The following is a 24,418-nucleotide window of genomic DNA, read 5'->3' as shown; positions in this document are numbered from 1 at the left end:
TATTTAAAATATTTACACCTATAAGTAAATTGAATTCATTTGGGTATTTACGCTTAAAAAGTGGATCCATAAAAGCAATTAATATTCTGTTTTCCACTGAGACACTTCTATACTTGAGAATCCGGAATTATTAAATATTTGTACTGACATAAAATCATAAAACAGGGTTGGAAAGGACCTTTAGATCATCTAGTTCCAAGACACACACACACCCCCCCCCATGGGCATAGGAAATGTATTAATCTCAGAATTCCGAGAGGATTCCAGAAGCAGGCTAAATAGGAAAAAGTATTTTATTGAAAATATTGACATGGCACAGTCAAATTCTCCAAAATATGCTTGGTTTTCAGCATTAGTTTAAAATTAATTTACAATTAGCAATAATATGGAGCCACCCAAAAGAAATAGTGTGGGCATACAATATACTACCGTATGCGTTTAAACAGAAAGACTGCAAAAGACATGAAGGCTGAACAAGATGAAGACATGTCTAGTGAAGCATGATGAGACAGCTGAAGACTGTTCAGTATCTAGAAATTAAGAGGAAAATGGAGATACAGACAGAAATAAGACTAAGTAAAGAACTTATGCTACAGCTTCCTCATGTGAAGCAGTTCAGTTTTCTCATTCAAAACAAAGCAATTTTCGAGGTAAGAAGGCAGGACAGATGACTGACCACCTGAACGTGGGCAGGTCTCACTAGAGCTGACTAGAAATTTTCACCTTTCCCATCTTTCCCAACTGGGATGCCAGGAAACAACCTTCTTTGAAAGCTCACAATAAAATCACTAGAAGTACAATCAGGCACATATGCTGTCTGGAATACAATGCACACTTTTGTCAAAGAAACAGAGATGCCTGAAAGAAAATGAATGACTTAACTACTTTAATGACTTCTGTTCAAAACAAGCTTTGTTAGATTTTCTCGAAGGCCCCAGAAAAGGTTTCACTGGTATTCAAGGACTTCATATCAATCTGTAAAGCATGCACATGCTCTTTCAACAGAAACCTGTTAGGGTGGTGAAGCACTGGAATAGGTTGCCCAGGGAGGCTGTGAATGCTCCATCCCTGGCAGTGTTCAAGACCAGGTTGGACGAGGCCTTGGGTGATATGGTTTAGCGTAAGGTGTCCCTGCCTCGGCAGGGGGTTGGACCTAGATGATCTTAAGGTCCTTTCCAACCCTAACTATTCTATGATTCCATGATTAAATTAAACACAACAAGGGAAATTCCAATAAAGACAAGGAAAAGCTTTTCATCAGGGGGGTAGTCAAATTGGAACTAGTGTTTCAGAAAGGTTTTGGATCTCCACCCTGAAACATTCTGAGGTCAACTCAAGGAGGTCCAGAGCAAACCATACAACGGCCAAAGAACTCAGAAATTATTATCTTTTGAGTCAGTAACTTTGAAGGAAGCCTGAAGCCTAATGTTTTCCAAATTAGTGGGTTTGATGATTGTCCCATGTGTGAGTAAACACCAATCCGTTTATCCATGGTTTTAATTACACGCAATGTCATTTTGCTAGATTAAAATAAAAATCTACTTTGGGCCATTCAAAAAGGCATTCAGCCATGCTACTACACAGCAATAAATATCCTCAAATACTCCCTTACAGACAAAATAAGCATTTTAAATGTATTTAGAAAATTACCTTCTTTTTGTGTGTGTATCTATGCATGATAGAGCCCTATGATATATAAAGAGTTTAAAATGTAAATATTTAGTATGAAGAACAAAGAACTACATAGAAGCTATGATCTTACTTCAGTGTCTCTAATGAGACATACTTCTGAGAAGTATTAAATATCCTTATTTGGAAGAGTAGCTATTTTGAGGGAGAGGATTAAAAAAAAAGGATTTTCTTGTAGGATTTTTGGTAAATCCATTGTTCCCACTCAGTTTCAAAAAATATTAAAGATCAAGCTGGCTGCATGGACTAATGCAACAGCAAATAACAACAATGCTGATCACTGCTGATAATAACAGTATCAGATATACCTTTACAAGTGGCAGCAGCTCTCACCGAGTTCCGAGTTTAACATGAGTTGGGAGAAACTTTTCTTCAATTAATTGTACTGGGTTTGGCTTCTAACTTTGAAATCAATAGCAATCAAAATCTCAGCAGGCTGCAGAAGTTACTGCCTCCTTCCTGTTAAGCTTGAGAACATAATCCAATGTTTCCCTCCCCTCTTCAAGTTTTGTTTACAAATATACTTATTCAAAATAGAAATGCACTTTCCCAGCTTTAGTTTGATTTATTGATATGTTTGCTGCAGAGAGTTTCATGTTAACACCCCCAAAACCAGATGCTTTTCAAAACAGAGGATATAAGGTAAAAAATGCTTATGCTTTCATGGTGTATAATTCTAAAAATCTACACATGGATGTTATAATAACTGGGTACCTGAAAAAAAAAAATAAAATAGTACTTGCTTTTTATGTTTTATATATTTCAAGAAATAAAAATGCAACAAAGCTACAAGACTGTTTATTGTTATACAAGAGCTATAATTTTACCTCAGGTAAGTTCAAAAATGGAAAAAAGGTAAATCATACCCACAACTTAAGAACTTCAGAAGAACTGAAGAACTTAAGAACTGAAATAGTTTTCATCCAGTTAATATGGCAAAGAGAACTGTACCATATGCTTTTCAATCCTAAATTGCATTTTTTTCACTTCCACTTCAAAATGCATTACTTTTCAAAGGGAGAGAAACAGAATTTCTAACAAACAATAAAAATCAGTCAACAATACAACCAAGACATCTTACCTTAAAGACACAATAAACCTGATATGAAACAGACTTTTCAATGCAGATATGAACACAGACCCATGCACTTGCATACATTCTAAGTCAGTAGGCAACATTCTGCTACTTTTAGCCATAATAATAAATCCACACTAATCCAATCAGGAAATTATGTCAGAATGTGACTGAAAACTACGTCTGTAAAGGCCTCAAATGTGGCACTTGAGATTTTGATAGAGCTATCTCATAACATGAAAAACTATACACCAACAAGATATTCCTTATCTCTCATCGCATTTCTATCCCAATATAGCCTAGGTCCTGCCCATGATCATGACCTTGCTTATGCAGACCCTGGCACCTTTGGCTAGGTAATCACATAAGATATACAGCACTGAATAGCCAAGGTATAGGTATTTTTCATTTACCTGGGGGACAAGAATGAATACTACTGTTGTACTCCATTAGTTTCTTTCAAATACTTTAAGATGCTTTCTTTTAGCTCAGCAATTAAGATCTTAAACATCATCTTATCGAAAGATTGATTTGAAAATATAGAGCAATTTGAGTGTCCAACACCCAAAATATTAAACTACCATAGCACATGTAAGCCAAAACGTCCTCTTAAATTCATGTTGAATCTTCCAGTACAACTCCAATAATGGCACACTCCTAAATAACGTGGAAATTTTGGTATATCTTAAAATTAAACAAAATATTCAGATTTATGCTTATAAGAAGCTATTCCAGTTCTACCAGAAAATGAGCTGTTATTTTGTATTTAATTGTAATCAGTTTATATTTTAATTTTTTAAAGTGTTATTTAATACAAAATAACAGTTAAAGACTTCATGACAGTATCTGGTTAGAATAAGAGGATTTTTTTCTCCCCATGAATTGTTTCTCCCCATAAAGTATGTCTAAGTCATGGAAGACATATTTTCATCAGTATTTCCAATTACTCCAACACCTAAAAGTTCAAAGGAAAGAATGTTCCAAATTCCATTCACCTGTTTGAAGCACTGTCTTTGGGTCAATTGTTTATCTGAAACACACATGCACTAGTGTCTGCGAAGACCAGAATTTGTCCCCAGTTATTGCTTCTTAATAGAGGAGGAAGAGAGAAAGGAAGAATCCACCCATCAGTGATTTGATACAAACGTAGGAAAAGTATTTTTGTGGGGGAAAGTTTATGACTGAAGTCTTTCAGATCCATATTCGTGTCAGCGTGTCTGCATGCCCGCAACTTGTTTGCTACTGATGCACACAGATAAAAGGGAGGGGTTTGTACAGCCTAGACAATAAAAAGGAGGAAATTCTTTTGAGGAAAGGTCTTAGATTCAAATTTCATGTCAGACTCTGGTGATCATATCAAGAACAAAGTCAAACAACATCACAGCCCAGAAAGAAACAGAGAGCATAAGCAGAGGGCAGTTCATCCACCTGACAATCATGGACATCTTCTCTTGGCAGGGAAAGGATGAAAACTGTACCGAGAAAACAGACTGAAATTCCCCACATAATTCTTAGTTGCCACTCAGTGACAGGAAATCAAACCTCCTATCTTTGGTACCATGGTTCAGTTTTTACTGGAAGTTATTTGGCTTTAATGAACACCTTCTATGAAAGCAAAAAAAACATACAAAATACAAAAGAATAAAACCTATTTAAAAGAAAGGCAGCAGTATACCTGATAACACAGTTACTTAATATCCATCTGTATGAATAGAAGTAACTGAACTTTATTTACATGTGTATTTATGAAATAAGCAGAGGCTCACAATTTAGAAGAGAGAAATGTCGTTTTCGTGACATTTTCAGTGGCAAGATTTAAGAGAACAACTCCATGTAACAGAAAAAAAAAAAAGTATTTTAGTAAAGTGGAAGACAATGTAAGAATGAGTAAAACTGAAACAGTGAAAGAAAAAGAACTGTAGTTCAAAATTGTACTTATACTGCATCCTAACCTCCAGGTTATCAAGTCACTTACTAGTACAGTGAGAACAGCGTACATTCTCGGAAGGGAAGACAGACCTTTCCAAATCTCTAATTAACGTGGTCAAGTGAAAACCTTAGTGTTTGGCTATCTTTCTTAGCAGATATATTGGGTACTAAGATAGAATATAACTGTAGGTATGTGCCTGTGTAATACATACTGCCTATAAACTTTGCTGTGATAAATATCTATATATACCCTCATGCTCTTTCTTTATATACACATGCACACAAAATACATACATACACACACAAGATACACATATTTATAAGCACTATCTTGCTCTCTTTTAGCACTAAACACTGTAGAAACATTCACACAGACACGTAAACATTGTTATAAGTGCAACTCCTGAAATTCCTGCTTAGACCAGATTTCTTTGAAGAAAACCTAAACAAAAGAAATGTACTGGTAAGCAGCATGAGGTTTCATAAGCATCACACTTCTGTAGATAGATTATTGGCAAGCTTTACAGTATCTGTGTGGTGAAGTTATGTTAATAATCATAGCTCCTGATCAATGTAAAGAATATCAGTATACATATAGCTTTGATACTGTGCATGCATTAAGCAAACAGATTAGAAGTGTGTTTAAAAACAGTGCTTCTCCAGAAGGTATACAAATATAATCTTTAAACAAAATTTATTTTAGAAATGACATAAAAGGAACAGTGCTCCATAATTCAATAAGAAAGGAAAATATATATATTAAAAATATTTGTTAAAAAGATTTTACAAATAATACTTAAGACCAGGAATTACCATAAATCTGTGTTTTATGGTAAAATGGGAATTCACTGATAATGTGTAACAAAAAACCCCGCAGCATTACTGTTTATGTTAAAAAAATAATTCTATTTACATCACAAACCAGCTCTGTTCCTGACAGCACCTACTGCCCTTCAGCTGTCCTTCACTCCTATTCAGAAGGATTTAAAGCTTCCAAAGTCCAATATATTTTCTGATATGATAGGCAGCTTTCATACAAACTGCAGATAGTGTGCCACTGCTTTCCCTTGGAGTGACTCACTTGATATCAGGGCACATCCGAGATCAAGTGGCATTGAGCTTTGGTAGACTCACATCCATATGAAATCCAGGCATTGACAAGTACAACACAGGATGCAGAAGAGCAAACCTGAGTCGTCTTTGGCCGCTGGCACTGTAGGGTTAAAAGCAGTGATGTGATTAATTTACTCTCTAAAAGTGGCAATAAATAAAGAACTATTCTTTTTGCTGAGCCACACATAGCACTGTAACTAACCAAAACCAGGTGCTAGAACTTGACTGGGAGACACAGACCTGTCTAGACAGGGCTGGCAACGTGCACTGGATATAGGGAAGAATCTCTTCAGAAGTTTACCGAGATGATAGTGAGCAATAATAACTGCAGTCTAAAGTACAATTAAGAAAAAAAAAAAACTCAGAAAATACAACTAATATTCTAAAGAAAATATCATGAGTTGTCAATTTCAAAAGCACCATGTGGTCAACTCAGTGACTTCTGCTCTTAATTTACTCGACTTGTATGCAGAGAACAGGACTTCTGTAGGTGAAAACATTTAAGAAACAGAGTTGGTTTTGACACATGTACTTAGACTCAGGATCTTAATATTCATTTAAAAAACCCAAAATTGAATATGGAATGTTTTTGACTGGTCTCCCTTTCGCCTTCACATCATTGAAAAGTGTAAAAATTTACATTCAGCACACATACATATTTGGTCACTATGCATTAAGCTTTCATGATGCTTTCATGAACGCATTTAACCATCAGAAAGAAATGAGCTCTCTGAATAAGACTTATGCCAGGCTATGAAACAATTACTTTTTTTAAAGTGATACTTACATGCAAAGAAAAAAAACAAACAACCCAAACAGAGGAAAAACATGAAACTATACCACTTAAGTGGTCACTGGCCTTTCCCTCAGTGCATTTGGAGGGTTATTGTATTTGGCTGTGCTGACTCAGGAAAGAACTAAAAGAGATTATCAATTTGGACCAATAAACTGCTTGATGTACCTTTTATCTCATGCATGTACCTTTTTTTAAAAACTTTCAAATTCTGTTGGAATCATTGATTGACAGACTAGAATGATTTGACCAGTGAAATACTAGGAAAACTGCAGACCTTCAGCTTGCTTAAAAACAAAACAAGCAGGAATCTCACAGAAAATATTTTGCTCTGCAAGCACATAACTGGCACATTTAAATTAAAAGATATTTATAAAACGTTCTCTTCATACTCAGTGTAAGAATGTAGGCACTTCTAGAGGGCATGCTGTCCTAACACCAGAATAACCTTCTATAGTATAATTATACCTTTTCAATACCAGAGTAAAAACTGAGGGCAAATGGATGTCCACTTGAGATGACTAAGTTACATGCTTAAGGCTAGATTAGATTAACCTAGTTCAGTATCTCAACTCAGTATCCTTTGAGCCAAAAAAAAATAGAAAGGAAAAAAGAGTAAAATACAATATAAGCATTGAAACTGTTTGGTGCTTTTCTTATTCAAACATTAATTTTATGTATATGAGTCTCTCACCGAGGAAATCCAAACAAATTATCATAAAAACAGAAATCCAAAGGTTCAAATACCATAGAAAAAAAAGAGAAACTGAAGGTCTGTGAAATCCTGCAATCGTCCCGACAAACAACTCTTCTAGGCTAAGGGGTTATTATACTTAACCATTACCTCTGAATGCTTCCCATCGCCCACTTAAGCTAACAACTTCCACAGCAATAGGTAGGACCAATCTTTGCTACAGTAAAAACTTCTTGGATAAATTCTTGCTATGTTATGAATGAACTTTCAAGCCAAAGCAACTTGGCTGAATTGTGGCATTGAGTCAATAAATATCATTACTGTATGTCTAATAACTGAAAGCGTTGGGTTTTTAGTTTGAAACATAAATGCTGCAAGGGTATGATAAATAGGAATAGCAAAACTGTCTTACAGATACATAAACTTCCTCCAAAGAAAATTATTTCATTATCAGAAATGAAAAATCTTCTGTAACAGTCACAGCTATAATTATGCAATACAATATGCTGAATTACAATACGTACTTCATTATTAATAGGATTTATTTTACAGATCAAATAGCCAAATACACATTTTTAAAAGAGCCAGATAGCAAATGTGGAGCAAACTATAGGCAACAGTCATGGTAGACATTCTGCAGTCCAAGAACTGAGGCAACGTGATTATTAAGTACAAGCCTATAAATATCTTTACATCAAACATATAGTAATGTGTAAGAATTCCATGTTGTAGTCTAATTCATGAATCATTAATAACTTTTTCTTTAAAAGAAATTATATATACTGTATACATCCCAGTTAAAAGCAGTGTCTGTATTTCATTTTATTCTAGCAAACTAATGTTACATGTCTTCATATAAGTGCAGAAAACAGGGTTCTTTATACTCCTTTGCTTCCTAAGAGATTTCGCATTGCATATGAAATTCTAATATAATAGATGATACATATTCAGCATTACTCCCTAAAATGTGAGGCAATATACAAGAACCTGCAACCGACCTGCAAACAAAGCTACAAGACTCAGATTTTATTTTTCTTTTATGAGCCGTGCTAAATAACAAATTATCACGTAGAAAATTTGAATTTTTAAAAAGTTAACTACATAGAGAAAAAATTGGGGGGGGGGGGGGGGGGGGGGGAAGGGGGTAACCAATGTTAGGCCATTTTCTCCCCCATGTGCTGGCTAACAGTGAAAAAATGACGTATGCTATTTCCTGTTTTATCACACTGAAAGCCAAGTCACTGGACTCAGGACTTTGTTGTTTTAAATAAAAGTACTTCAAAAGGTTAAACGTATGGCAGTTTTACACAGACATTAGCCAGACTTCAGCAAGCAAATTGGATTTTATTTTTAAAAGTTAAGTGAATACTTTCCAGTTATTTAAAAGGTGATTATTTATTTATTACAAAATGTTGCGGATAAGAAAGCAGGAAGTACTCATTTTTTACTACTATTACTGTGCCTGTAAAATGAGAAAGCAGTGATTTGATCAATTCTATTTATGATCCATAGCAGCAATATCATCATTAAAAATATTATGGTATAGATATAAATAACACTTAATTCTTAACATGGATAATGGTGCTATAAGTGACAACAATTTGTTTGGTTTTATTTTAAATGCAGGGAGTATAAAGAACTTTACATTCTCTTTTTAATGTATGAATAAAATTTATTGCTCCCTTTAATATACTTATAGAAACAAAATTCCTAATTGTTTCAACTAAAATAAATAAAGAAAAAAGAAAACTGGGACAAGAGGATGATTACAAGCAAAATAGATTTACCATAATCACCAATTGTGCAGAAGGATGGGTCACATTACTTTTTTCTTAGCAAAACTACATTATAGAACACTATAGCACAACGTACTAAAATCTCTGTCTTTGCTTTTTAAAAAATTCTTGCCCTGGATACCTTTCAGTAGGGCAGCTTGAACAGTTCATCGTCACTTCCAAACCCCTCTGGAGATCAGACGATAAATTTCTTCGGCAATCAGAGACAGGACAAAGGGCTTTCTCGTGCTATTTCCTTGTTTTCATGTTTGCTGGCTTAACATCATTGTGTACACGTACGACTTCAGTATATAACATCAGATGCGATGGCGTTCAGAGCTGGCAAACAGAGAAACAGCATGAGAAAAGCCCTTTCCTGCATAATTTTCCCCACATATTGTAAAGTTTGTCTCCAAATTTCTACCCTGTCAATCACTGCATGGATTTGAGAAGTACGGAGCTACTGCGGTTCTAACCAACCTTTTTTGATGTGTGTTGTGGTTTTAGGTTTCTATACACAAGCAAAGACCTGCACACATCTATATACCCATAGCAAAAATGCTGAAAAAGAAACTAGGTATGGCTTTTTTTTGCTTTGTCAGCTTCAAACCCCAAGTGGTGTTGCAAGATTATGGCTATTCAAAGACTCCCATACCACCTAGAACATGTTTTACAGAGGTTTAGCAGACTTCATTCAAGAGCATTGATCCTAAGAGCATAAAATATTTTGATTTGAAGAGGTATTTTGCATCCTTGATCTCTATTTATCATCAACAGAGTTAGAGTCATTAAAAAAAAATAAATCACATAAATTAATCCATTCAAATCTATTATTTCACAGAAAGGAAAACACCATCAATACCATCATCACCAAGATGCTAGCCACTCCCTGGTCAGGAAATTGCTATCAACTGCAGATTATTGAGTGCAATACATGCTGGCAGAAAACAGGAAAAGAAAGAAATGCAAAAATTAGGCTCTATCTAAACCAGGCAGTATTGCTGGCAATGGTTTATAGCTCTAGGTCATTTAAGAAAAACCCACAAAGTTGGATCATGAGGATAAGAGTAAACTTTTCAGTTATCCCACTGAAAAATGAAGGCAAAATGCACTTAATGTTTAAGAAAATCTATGCTGCTACTACTCTAAAGCATCTGCTATTGAAGAGAGAGTTGTGTTTTATTCTAGCTTACACAAAAAATCACCCAGTTATGAATGCTGGAACTTCATCTTCCAACTTCAGCATAAACTCAGTCAGCAAGCTCTTACTGGGGGCCAGGGGCAGAGGGGAAGCCTTTGATTTCTCTGAATTAGTTTTTACTTGAGTGTCCTATTCAAAGTACTTCACTTTTTTCCTCATACAAAACATTTTTCTTTACATCCCGTTTGCGCTGTTTTTGTCTTCTACTATGAGGCAAGGGGGGCCCATTCTAGACATATGTCCACGCTTTTCCAGTGAAAGACATGTTAAAAGAACAATTCTGAAGTTTTTCTTCAAAGTATTCCACAGAGGAAAAGCATTTTTTGACCAGCTTTATCTCAGTAATACTGCACAATTCAGTAGCTGCTCAGTAACCTCCATGCTGCACTTTCACTTATCCTTGAGTTAGAAATTCTCCAGATGGGAAAGTCAGTTTTTTTTCCTGAAATGTGTACACATGGCAGCGTATCAGAGCTACCAGAATATTAAGAGAAAATAAAACTATTTAGAATCATAGTTATCAATTTTGAAATGGCTTATACCAACAGCTATTTAACTGATATTTAGAAGATACTGTTCTTTGAGTATAATTGTATCTGCCAATGCAAAGTTACCAGTGTTATTTCTAAGCTCTGTTACATACCAGAAGCAGCAGCACTGACGACTGATGAACACTATACTAGGTTAAACTCACTAGTCTCATGTTATTAAATGAAACAATAAATCCTGCAGCTATAGATTTAAATAACAGGTGAGTTTTTAGAGCTATTAGGTTCAGGAACAGTGTAATATTCTCTCAATTCACATCCTAAGCACACTGTTCTCATAGTGAGTGGGAAGCTATAATGACTCTTCACTACATTTCAAATCAGAAAATGAAATATACCATGACTGTAAGCAGGTCTAAGCAGTAACTAACAGAATCAGAATTGTGACTGTAGGGGACCAAAATATAATGTATTTTAAATGAAGTCTACTTCCCATTCAGATTTCTACAGAATATAATGTCCCTCTCCAACCAGTTTCTAACAAGTGCAGCAGCAATCACTGTGTCATCTGAGATTTCTGTTCATAAGTATGGGTATGTTCTCAAATGATAGAATCCTGGCAACTAAAATTAACTGATGAAGATTTGCATTAGTGAATAAAACCAGTGTGCACGCTTCTTCACCCCCTCAACAACTTCCCAAACTTGGTATAGTGTGCTAGCAGTGAAGCTAAATTAGCATACAGACAGAGTTCCCTGTGAAGCATGGAGAACCACCAAGAAGCATGTAACAGCAGATTCATATCACGATTGTACTTCCCAGGTCTATCAGCCGAAGAGGTGCTGCCTTCATGAACACTCACACTTCTTCAATAACACAAAGTCAGAATAAAATTTGCTCTTAAGTTGTAAATGACAACACAAAAGGTCACAGGTCTCTTCCTGAGTGACTGGGCATTTATTTTCAGATTTCAACTGTTCCTATAATATGCATCATACTGCTCTGAAATGAATGTCTGAAATAGCATTAATGAAATGAAAGGGAGAAGGCGGCAGAAAACGCATGGGAAGTTCTAATGAACATCTGCGGCAGGAGCTTCTTTGAACCAAACTGCCACACATCATACTATACATGGTTTGAATTGACAGGCTGATCCCTAGACAGGTATTTCAATTGTCTGAACACTGTTTCAAGTACTTCAGCAAAGAATATATATTTAAAAATTGTGTTATAAATTACAGAAAAACTAGACTGGAAAAACCTCTCCTTTCTGTTCATCATTCCAATGCAAATGCAACAAGAATTAGAAGATTTGTGTCAGTATGGAATAATTCATATAGTCTGCCCTCACTGAGGTAAATGTCAAAAGCAATGGAGCTTTCCCAAAGCTTGCAGACAGATAAAGTTTAAAGGTGCTGTATGCTTTTCTACCAGGCCCACAACTACCAAAACAATTAAAATCTTATAGCACTGAAAGGGAATTTCATTTACAAGCTTCAAATACACAAGTTTGAAAATTTTTCTTATGAATAAGAAGCCCATTCAAAGAATTATCTCTACTATATCCCAAAAGAAAGCATGCTATTCTGCAGCTCTGCTATCACTACTATTTCAGAATAGTATTAATATCTCTCTCCTTTTTCCTCCTTCTCACATACATAGGGGACATAGGGATCATTACATAAGGACCAGACTTTTTCCTCTTCAGCTTCCTGTAGTTCATGATTCAATGTGTCCCCAGCTGCTTCAGGAGTCTCCGATTCCTTCTCCATTAAAATTTCAGCTGTTGTACTGCTGTATTTATTTTCCCACATGACCACTAAAGAGATATTTTGGGGGTTTTAGTATAAAAACCTTTCCATCTTGTCTTGCACGCTTTTTGAGTACAACTGCTGTAATGACTTGCTGTCATTTTATAGATCACTTAGACAAATTTTGCAGTAAAGCAAAGACATAATTTCCTTTCTTTAAAGACCTGAATCGATACCATTCGGACATACACAAAATTTCAAAAGAAAACATATATTTTTAGCTCTAACTCAATACTACTTCAAATATCTGAGTAGAAAGCCTTGCATGGATAAAACTAAGAACAGTTAAGATGTGTCACCTCTTAAGAGCAGCATGCAGTAGAAACAGAAAAGTCATCTTCACAGTGAATGTAATCTTTTTTAGCCTCCTTCAGAAAGCTTCTGTTTTGTAAAAGGGAGGCATTACAGTAATTCTTAGTGGTAAAGTAAAATATTTTTACTCACATTAGACATGTTACTTTTATTGATCAAACTAGCACACCTCCCTTGTCAGCTGCCCTCCCTATCTTCCAATTCTCCAGCCTGGCCTTCAGTTTCCTGGTAATTCAGAGCCCGCACAACACAAATGCATCATTAAGCACAAACACCCTGTTAGTCTGTGAGGCTGGAGGGCAGTGGGACAGCACAACAGCTGAACCACTGTGGCAGAAGTTCATTTTTGTTTGCTTTGTTTCTTTACAGGCTAACAGTGACAACTCACCCTGAGTCACCTTTTACAGCCCCACCTGAGAAAACTGTAGAGACTACCACATACAAAACCAGGTTAGAAGGAAGACTGACTTATAAGATCCATTGAGGTTTAAGAAACACTGTACTTGGTTTTACTTATGAAATATAATTCTGCCTTTGCGATCATGGTCCAACACAAAGGATTTAAATCTAATAGCTTTTCTTGCCCAATTTATGTAAATAAATTCATTAACAAAACTACTTTTATTTAATAAGGATAAGAAGTCGAATTCATGTGTTCACAGGTTGATGTTGTTTTCAAATTTGTGTAAAAAGCCCTTGACAGCGAGCAGTTATACTTTCTCCAACAGTGTGATCACTTTCATACAGAAAAATACATGTAAAAGAAGGATAGGCTATAGATATAACAAAATCAATAGGATCATAGAATCATAGTAACATTAATCTCTTTTTGATATATTCAGTGCATCACATTAATATAATTTCAGGTACAGCTATGTGAAGATAAGCTAGTATCAGGCAATGAGCACTTAAAGAAAGAAAAACACAACTCTATTCTGCTCTTCCAGATAGGAAGCCCCCATCATTGACCTTTAAGGTACAAATAAAAGGAAATGCTCTTTTCCCCAACCAACTTCTGCAGAAGAGAATTGCTTCCATTCTACTTTAAAAGCCCCTTTGGATGGAGGAACTATGTTAGTGATAACCTAGAGACTTACGAGCTTGCTTTGTTTGCAGCATTACTGCTTGACAGTGTATTTGAGCAGACAATGGAAGAACCATTCTGGCCCAGAGGAACTGTACCAGAACTCAATTGAAAAATCACTTAGATGAGACCTACAGAAATGCTGAGGAGCATTGCTGTAGCACTAGCCTCCTCAGAGTTATGAGAGTTCAAACATATGAACAAATTGGCAAGAAGCTTTTGTAATGTGTAATTTAAATTAACACCTTCAAATACCTTTAATAGAAAATACTCAAATCTCAAAAAGCTTCATTTTTCAGTGCTGCCATATCTTAGAAATAAGAAATTCTCTCACCCCTCCCCTTCAGTTTTTTCTGTTAATGCACCTCAGAAAAAGATGGAAGTTTTCTAAAGCACAGTGATATAGAATATAGCCCAGATTTGGGTTGGTAAGGAAAACAGACAAAACAACCCAACCTGCAATTTTCAAAGATATGATGGCTACTTTGAATGAGCAGCTTTTTTGAGGCACATGTTGTTATCACTTACTACACTATTATCACATTTTTTCATTATGGTAATAAAACAAAGCCCACAGAAAAAAGAATCAAAACCTAGCTAAAGCAAAAAGTCTGACCGGCTCAGTCATGCTGAGGATTTGCTCCCAGGCAATAGTATTAAAATATATTATCAATAATATATTAAATCTCCTGACATTTTTCTTTCATGATTAATTCCTTGACCAATTAAAGCTTAACTAGAAAACTATTTCACTGAAAACTTTGTGGTATGTGAAGAAAGAAGGAAACATGAACAGCAAAGCTTTATTATTAATAATATTGTCCAGAATAAGGACAGTCATTAAATTCCATTTCCAATGACTTAAAGCCTTTCTGTAGTGTCTAGAAGACTAAAATGTACTTTGGTTCTCAATTTATTTTTAAGATGAGGATTCTTTAGACATTTCCTATGCTGGATGTACTGGATTTCTGAGAAGCTACTATCTGGTTTATCAGGCAGAGCAGCATAGAAGTCAGATCAATTATACTGATGCTTCTCATTTTCCCCTAACTTTGCCTGCTGACTGTGTTACTCCACCAGATTTAAATAGTCCAGTATGCTTCTAGTCTGAAAATGGAACTGAAATTCTCAGAGGAAAATTCTTGCCTGCTTTTGAGAGACCTTGAAGTAAAGCTATGCCCAAATGAAGGCTGCAATTCCAGACTCCATTAATATTAAGAACCACTTATCAGATCCTGTAAGGCTTTATTGCTTTCCACCTGGCCTAGATTACCTCAGTTCTTGAGTACAAAATACTACTGAGGACAGCACCATAACCCCTCTGTGCCTTGCAGGGCTGCACGAGTTACTGCAGTGACGCAAGCAGTGCCATGCTGCCATCTGCAGTTAGTAATACCCACCGATGGCATAATTCTCTGATCAGTGTCCCTACAGCCAACAAACATTTAATTTTCTCTCTTAACACTGATGAATCTTAAATTGTTTACTCTTCAGTGCCTCGATCTAATATGCACTTTCAGACTTCTAATCCTTGCAGAAAAGGTTATTTTGCAGTGCTTAGATCTAGAGTTATAGGAATGGCAAAGTAAGAAGGGAAGGAGAAAGAGAACACCTTAAAACCTCCATTACCTGTCTGGTGTGTATGGGTCCTGGGGTCTTGAAGCCTCCTTGACAGCTGCATTCAGAAACACTGTAAGGGTCCGAGCTGCTTGATGAGCACTTGGAAAGTGAGTCACAGCCCACCACAAAGGTGTTATCTAGAGGCAGTTCCTGAATGACATGGTGCTTCTTGGGGGGTACAGGAGTCTCAGGTTTAATTTGAAAGGTGGGCTGCGGAGAAGCAGACTTGTAGTGCTTTGCTAAATCTGGGCTATCAGGCTTAAATGTGGTTGGTGTGGTGGCCCAGTTATACTTTCCCATAGTCTGTTCTTCTAGCTCTACAGGAATGTCTAAAGTGCCATTTATGTGCTCATGGCCAGGATCGTCAGGCTTAGATTCTTCAATAGTCACAAAGTTGAGAAGGAGACTTTTTGGAGAGCGCTTCTTCTTCTTCTTCTTTTTCTTGATCTGCCTATTCTCTTGGTTTGGGGAAACCCATTCACCACTCTGCTTGTTTTTTTGGACAACCTTGTGCCGAGGTGTCTGGCGGCACCGTACTAAAGCAGTAACAAAAATTACCAGAATAACTGTCATAGTGCCTGCAATAATAGCAATGATGATCTTGACATAATCATTGGTTTGTGGGGTTATTTCCCCATCCCCAACATTCTGGCCAACTGGAGTTTCCATGTTCCTGCGCACTAGCTCTTGTACGTAGGAACTGTTGGTGACTGTCTCGTTAACAAATAAATGCACAAGAGCTATAGTGTAAAGAGACTCGGGCTGTCCTAGGTCATTGACTTTTATCACTAGTCTGTGCAAGCCATGATCTGATGTAATTACCTTCTCTTTCAAAGTTATATTGCCTGTTAATTGGTCAATTGTGAACAAGCCCCGTGAGTTCCCACCTATAATGCTATAGCGGAGCTCTGCATTCATTCCTGTGTCATTATCAACTGCAAAGACTTTAGTAACTACAGACCCTGGACTGGCTGATGTTGGAACCAACTCATATGAATAGTTAGATGAAGGGATAACAAAAACAGGCCTGTTGTCATTTACATCAACAACATTGATGGTCACTTTGGCAGTTGAGGAACGCTGCACTCTTCCTCCATCCACAGCTTTCACCTGGAAAGTATATGACCCCTGCTGTTCCCTATCAAAGGTAATATTAGGTCTTATTACACCAGTAAGTGGATCTATAATGAAATTATCTCTACCATTTAATATAGAGAGAGTAACAGCAGCATTCTCTCCTGAGTCAGCATCTGTAACTGTGATAAGCCCCACTGTGCCATACATGGGTAAATTTTCTGGTACATAGAAATTGTATTCATTGTGTGTGAAAGCAGGGCTGTTATCATTCTGGTCCAGGACAGACACTGTCACAGTAGCATTGGTCTGCAAGGGTGGTATCCCATTATCCTTAGCCAGCACAGTGAAGGAGTACCTGTCTTGCTTTTCTCTATCCAGCTTTCTCACTGCTGTCAGAATACCTGTACGGCGGTCAAGGTTGAAAATAGGGGGTGCATCAGAACCCAGGATATAGCTGATCTCAGCATTGCGCCCACTGTCAGCATCTGTAGCGCTTATCTTGGTTAGCTGAGTACCAGGAGCATTGTTTTCAGGGATGGAAAGACCTATGATAGGCTGTGTAAAAACTGGGGCATTGTCATTCTCATCTTTTATTTTGATGAGGAGCATTGCAGACTGATTTAAGGGAGGTTTCCCTGAATCTGAAGCCACTATTTTAATGGCATATTCCCGTGTGGCTTCATAATCTAGAAACGTAGCTGTCTCCAGAAGAAACTGATTATCAAACACGGGCTTTAGCCTAAAAGGAACATCATGATCTGTAAAACAAGTAACTTTTCCATTCAGATCAGCATCCTTGTCCATTACTGTTATCAATGCAATTTTCGTATTAAGGGGAGCCTTTTCAGACAAAAGCACTGTCCCGTTCACTGGATTGATGATGTATCTCGTGTCTATTGATGGGACATTGTCATTAATATCTGTAACATTAACAGTCACTGTTGCTCTTGATGGAGTTGAACTGCCATCACTTGCCAAAATAGTCAATTTGTGTACAGGAGATTCCTCCCTATCTAGTGGTTCCCTTATAGTGATGAGACCAGTGGTGTTATCTATGGCAAACAGCCTTTTGGCCAAACTGGAGATCTGATTGCTGAAATAGAAGTGAATTTGTGCATTTGAGCCCAGGTCTGCATCAGTGGCATGGAGCTGAGAAACAGAGGTGCCCACTGGAGCGTTTTCTGGGACACTGACTTCAATGTCATTCTCTTTGAAGACTGGGCGATTATCATTCACATCAGTCACTGTGACTTGGAGGATGGCAGTGCTAGATCTTGGAGGGCTTCCACCATCTTCAACTTTAATTTTCATCACATAGGTATCCTTCTGTTCCCTATCCAGGATCTGTTGGACAATCAGTTGAGGCCACTTATCTCCTTCAGGTGTCTCAGTTATATCAAGACCAAACACGTTTTGACCCTACAAGACACAGAAAGGACACACTTTAGCATGACGGTATATGAAGAATAGAGAAATATCTCAGTGTTCTGAAATTTTCACTGAATATATATTTTTATATATATTGTATACAGGAATATACATTTATATTTACCTTTATTTTGCAATATATGGTTTTACTTTAAGCTTCAGGGCCTTAAGAAAGCTTCAGAGCAAACACGGATGAAACAGACACTTTAGGAAAAGGTGGGGAAGGGGGGGAGAGATGGAGGACGTGGTGGTGTGTTTTGGGTTTTTTTTAATCAGTTTCTCTATTTCTACAGAAAAGCTATTAAATACCTGGACAGATGGTTCCTCCATTGTATGAGTGAGTACAGAAAGGAGGAATGAAGCCAGAGTTCAGCCACATGCAAAGCAAGATGGCATGCACACAGTGGAGGACTTAAACCAATATTCAATTTCAAGGAAAACAAGAAAAAGAGATTCTGTTTGCGAGCAATGCTGAACATCATTTGAAACTATTAGCATAAGAAACCACCACCATCACTGAAAAGAGGCTTACTACCTAATTCAGGTGTTAGATGGTAAAGGTAAAACTAAGTCCTAAGTTGATTACGAATACACTCTAAAACATCATCAAAGCTATTCGTTTCTTCATCATTATGTATTTTGCATTTGTAGTGAAAAATACAATCCCAGGAAGAAAAAAACAATCTATTCTAATTTCAAAAAATATCACAGAACTACGAGATCAATCTTTTTCATGGGGTTTGCTGAACACCTAAGACCCCTGGAAGAAATGCTACATATATTGCACAAACAGCTTCTTTCAAAAAACAGCGTTAATAGAAGTAGTCTGCTAAAATACAGATTGGAATCTAGAAGTAGATTCCCTCTTCTGCTGTCTCTTCAGACAAGCAGGGCTTAAGAATATCACAATTATTGTCTCTTCTCATATCTCTCACCCTTCAAAGGAAGAAGGGATTTAAAGGCAGTCTTCCAGCTATATCTTCCCTTCCACAAGGGCAGAGCTAGAATGCAGGCCACTAAAGCTGAATGTATAGGATGAACAGAAAAAGAAGGCATCAATAAAGATGACTAATTAGGATTTTGGTTTTATCTGCCATAGCTGTAATAATGAACAATAGCATCCAGCCTGGTTCTGTTTATTGTGTTTGTCTTTCACCTTCACTTATGTAACTATGCATGTTCAAAAGTGGTTTAAGACACTTCAGACCAAAGTGAAAGAAAGCATTCCCAGTGTGCAAGGCTCTTTATTTCTCATTACTTGCAAAAAAAGATTTGTATTCACTGTACCCTTCTAGCCATCATTAAGGGGAATGCATTCATAGGTCTACTTTGGCGTAAGGCTGCACTCTTTCATTGATTTGTTTTCTCAAAGCCAGAATTTGACCCTACCTAAGTAATCATTTATTTCATGGAAAAGGACTATCCATCCGCATTTCAAAAATTACTGTGCCACTTGCACAGTATTTGTGACATTAAGTTGCAACTAGGGACACTCTAAAGCAAACTGGAGCACACTTTGAAACAATAAAACAAATACAGCTTTGGCTTCTTTACCAGAAGTCATATGAAAATATAAGCCTTGCAAATTGTTTCTAAATCAAGATGTATATTTTGCAGCAATTAGGTTAAATTTTAGAATAGTAATTCTCTGCTGATCTCTCCATAAAGGCAGAGTTTCCTCTTCAATCTGGCTAGCAGTTAATTGCAATATATCCCGGAATTACTGAGAAATGACAAATTCTATATTCTATGCTTTAACATAGATTTGCAGAAAAAAAGCAACAGAAGCTGGGGGGGGGGAACCTGTCACCTATCTTTCAGTTCTTTATTTGTACACAAGTTGACAGATGGGCACTGATTATTCAGTCATTAGATCCCACAACTACAACAAACATTTCTTACAGACTTTGAATGCATGCAGCTATACATAGGCATAGCCTTTCTGCTTTTCTCTGTCAACTATGAGAAAGATGTTTTTCATTATGGCATACAATTTTGATAGAAAATAACAGAGCTTTAGTTCCCCATCACTAGCAGTAAACTCCTAGAGAAACAGAAAAGGCAGCAAAGACCCCTTCCACGTTAATAATTAACAGTTGAGTAATTTCCTATGCTAAAATATTATTCAAGAGTATTTCTTGCTATTCATTACAGGTTTATACATCTTTTTAAACCACAAAAAAAGAAAAAATTTACACAAAATTATACTTTTGCCTACTTAAAGCAAGTCTATTTCATGTTGCTTAAGGGATAAGGTTGGTGTGACATTATGCTGCATTTTAACAAAGACATTTTCTAAGAATGAAGAATTCCCCCACTCTAAATACTCCAAAAAATAATGAAACCTTCTAGAAACGTATTTTTAAGACTATAAATATCTAATAGTTTTCCTCATGAGCAAATAAATTAAAAAGTAAAATTTCTGAGAGAAGCATGAAGTAAAACCTTCGGGATTAAATTCCTGATGTTGAAGTAAATGGCTTTATGATTGTTAAAACCTCAGTGAAATTTCCAATAGGGTAGCACTGTTATTTGGGCTGAACTGTACCTCAGTCACTACATTATCATAGTGAGCTGAAGGTTTAGTTCACACTAGAAAGGATATGAGTACACAGGAAAATCATTAATAAATAATTAACATTTATATAGTACCTTTTGCCATTAAAATGACTGACTAGTACAAATAATCTGCTATATTATCTCCACAACAATAGAAGGATGGGAGTGAGAAATAAAAAAGGCTGAGTGGTTTTAATTTATAAAAGACAGCTTAGGCAAAATAACCTACCTATTTGAGGCAAAATAAGATTATGCCCATCTCAGAGCCAGGATTTGCTTTACGAGGCTCTAATCCTGATGACAAGATTCTTCATCAGGGAAATATGCAACTGCATTACCCTACTCAATTTTTGTAACATACTTTTCAGTGGACTCATGGCCAAAGCAGTTTCAGAATTAATAAAACTGGTTTTCATGTTGAACACTCCCTACTGTGTATTTACCTGATCATTTGTAATGGATCCAAAAGTCCTTTTCGGAGCTGTTTTGGGCTGTCATGTAAATAAAAAAATAAAGAGTTTTTTTAAAAAAAGGAAACATTTAGGTAGATTAATAAATACATAATCAATGACACACGGACACTTAATGTGATAAACTACAAGAGCTTCTAGTACTATGGACAGGACTGCATGTGACAAAGTGCACCTAAAGTCTATACATAACTCTTCTCTAGATATACATATTGCAGTATTACAGTACTTCATACTACCCGTGGGGTATTGACTACCTGGAGATTGTCAAGAAGAACAGGGGAAAAAAACACAGCTTCTAGTTAATGCTCATAATAGTCCACTTGCCCACCAGTAACTTGACAGAAAGTAGTAATTTCTCAAAGAAGCAGGGAAAGGAAAAATATTGTGCTAAATAACCATATAAAAATGACTGCTTGTGATACAAAGCACTCTGAAATTAGACAGTCGATCAGTGATTATTACTTTCTACATTATAAATTATGTGATCATATGTAATAACTATACATTGTTAACTGACAAAGTAGATCCACGGTGTGCTCAATCTTGATTCAAGAAGAGCATTATGAACCTTTCAAGACAGACACAGGAGCTAAGACAGCTCACTGTTGTGTACCTACAACTTCATGCCAAACACAGTACAGGATGTATGTCTTCAGTTCAACTGAATCTTAAAAGTCAAGGGCTAGACAACACACATCTGAAAAACAATTTACTAATGTTCTATAGTAACTCACTTTAACTCATTCTAATGAGCACTGCAACAAGCTGTAAGTAATAAGTGTGAACATCAACAACCCTCTTAAAACAAGTTTCATGATTTCCAAAAATCTTATTCTGCCTGAAATCTAGAATAAACAGATTTAGAGTAACTAAATTCCAGCTAACCAAATAAGAATATTGGGAAATAAAATAGAATGCTAAAAAGAGATAAAAAGAAAAAAAGCAGAAAAAAAAATATCAGCTTCCTATTAGAAAGTAGTTTAGTAATTCATTAAAGTAATTAATAATGAAAAAATTGGCCGAAAAGCAATCTTGTGTCCAAAGAACCCTAAAATCTTTTCAGAAAATCCAGAAAATGCTGCCTGTTTGCTAACAGGTATGTATTTCTGATGTAGCAACATGGAAAATCTTTGCAGGTATCCTGCAAAACTACATGATAGGTTCCAGCCATTGTTTCTTTGCCTGTTTTTGCGAAGACATATGGAACCGCTCCTTATCTGCATTGTTATATCAGCAAAGTGCATAGTAGCATGATTTCAGCTCCTAATAGAGCTACATGTAGAGCTTCTCTACATGTAAAACACTGCCAAAGATTTTCTCTCCATATATACAACCACATGCAAAACCTTATTCATCCTATGAAACAGACAGAAAGCAAAATGCTGTAGAAGGGATCAATAGAACATAAGGATAATAATAAACCATTTCATGAATAATGAACCATTTCATGCTGGCAAGGATCACTAGAAAGTATAATATGGAATGAAGCAGCAGACAACCAGTGCATTTAATACTGATTTTCTGAAAAAGGTAAAAATGGGTAGGAGTTATACCTAAACACAAAATTACCTCCTTGGAAATACAAATTTAAAGTTACTACAAAAAGACTGAAACAGTTTAACAATTTCTTGAGCCTCCTTAATCCTTTTGCATGATTTGTTCCTTTCTGGAAAGAGTTCTTCTCAATCTTGTCGTATTTTAGACCTTGTCAACTTCACTTTCTAAGACAGGAAAAAACTATACATCTAAGACAGACTATTTTTGCATTAAATCTTGGCACCCAATTCTCAGAGTTATTTTTTAGAGCATGTTCATCTCCATTAAGGAAAAACAACTGGAGACAGTAACTATTACATTTGTAATATATCTACTATTTTGCTGTCCTAATTTGTCCAGGCTACACTTAAAGCAAGGCTGAAACTCCATATCTAAATGGTATTAATATTAGTAATCTACAAGCTTTACAAGGAAGAGAACACGAAGAGCTGGAAAGTAGCAATACACACGCTTAACATTTTCAAAACTGCGCCAGGTTTTAAGAGTAACTCTCTTCCTATATCACATCTTTGGTCTGTGAAGTGCTGTTTCAACTTTGGGTTTTTTTTATGGAACCTATCTTCTCTCTTGAATGATGGATTATGATTCAAAACAAAAACTCCACCACCCAGAACTTTTCTTCTAATAAAAATTCCTTTCACGTATCTAATGATAGGAGTAATGGTGTACCCACATTACTGCACTAATACGATATAAAAATTATCAAGATAATTGCTTGCAAAAAAGTGGCAGCAGGAACTGGGCTGTCACTTGAATAATCTCCTGCCGTGTATCACAGACATGCAATTATATATTTGAGCAAAATATGCAGCTGCACCACAAAACTTTAAGGAATTTATCTTGACAATACTCCTGCTATATAAATAGCGGTGCCACTATCTAAAGATGGGAAACTGAAGTACAGGGACATGTTATCAGTTGTCCAAGGCTTGTAGCTTGTTTGAAAAAGCCAGACACTTCTGAATCACTAATCATGTTTTAAAGTAAACTTGAGAAAGTAAACTTGAGAAATTTACACTTAAAACAAGTACTCTTTCATTTACAGACACCCTTTCCAAAACAAGAAAGGTCAATAGCTGCAGGTATAGCAATTACGGAAGTAACTTCCCCTCTTAATCGCCCCTATCATACCTGCTCAGAAATACTCAAACAACCTCATGAACAGGAAACTATATTTTTACCACACCTGAAGGTGTTCAGATTAAGATATTAAATACATTCAAACTTTGCTGAAACATGAACTGTCATCTTTCCACAGCTAGATAAAGCTCCAGATACCTGACTTGTCCTTCAGTACCTTCCCTCTGTAGTCACACTATAGACATTCCATTAAAAAAAGAGGATTTACATTAGGCAACAATATGTTCAACTAATGAATTTTGATATTTGCATTATATGTGTGTGACAATCACATATTCGCTCATTTCTTAGTTGAGAACATCAACATAACGGAATCAAGTATCTCTAAGAAGAGAGAAATGAGTCCGTGTTTCAGTAATGTAATTCTCTAATGCATCACTGTGCTTTCAGAGTAACAGCTAACAGTTCTGTATTTCTGTTCAGAACAGCTCCTAAATCACAACCTCATTTTGCTTCAACTGCCAAACAAAGTATCCTGGGCTCCTAAATGAACATTTTCAAGTCCTCAGATGAATGCTGACGAGGTGTTACAGCAGTGTGAACCTCTAATGCCCTCCTATTAACTACCTACTCTATAACCAGATCCATACTTTCAGGCAG

The 24,418-nt window shown here is 36.3% G+C and overlaps 1 protein-coding gene across 6 annotated transcripts in view; it reads right to left on the bottom strand.

Annotated features, from left to right (window-relative positions):
* Nucleotides 1–24,418, bottom strand: part of PCDH11X (protocadherin 11 X-linked) — a 491,394-nt gene that overhangs the window by 399,014 nt on the left and 67,962 nt on the right. For 4 of the 6 annotated variants that reach the window (XM_061446153.1, XM_061446157.1, XM_061446155.1 and 1 more), the window contains exons 3-4: nt 21,092–21,139; nt 15,594–18,080 (exon numbers count right to left, since the gene is read on the bottom strand). In XM_061446153.1, coding sequence (XP_061302137.1) covers nt 15,594–18,080; nt 21,092–21,139 — 2,535 coding nt within the window. Of the gene's footprint in view, nt 1–8,423; nt 9,408–15,593; nt 18,081–21,091; nt 21,140–24,418 lie in introns of those variants that run through there. The other 2 variants (XM_061446158.1, XM_061446156.1) reach the window with 2 other exon arrangements.

Source organism: Pezoporus flaviventris, unplaced genomic scaffold (assembly GCF_033815535.1).
Source record: "Pezoporus flaviventris isolate CSIRO_AGI_PZ_B2104156 unplaced genomic scaffold, CSIRO_AGI_Pfla_v1 ptg000005l, whole genome shotgun sequence".
NCBI classification, from domain to species: domain Eukaryota; kingdom Metazoa; phylum Chordata; class Aves; order Psittaciformes; family Psittacidae; genus Pezoporus; species Pezoporus flaviventris.
Note: the sequence above shows the minus strand (reverse complement) of the source record. Positions and strands in the feature narration are given on the sequence as shown.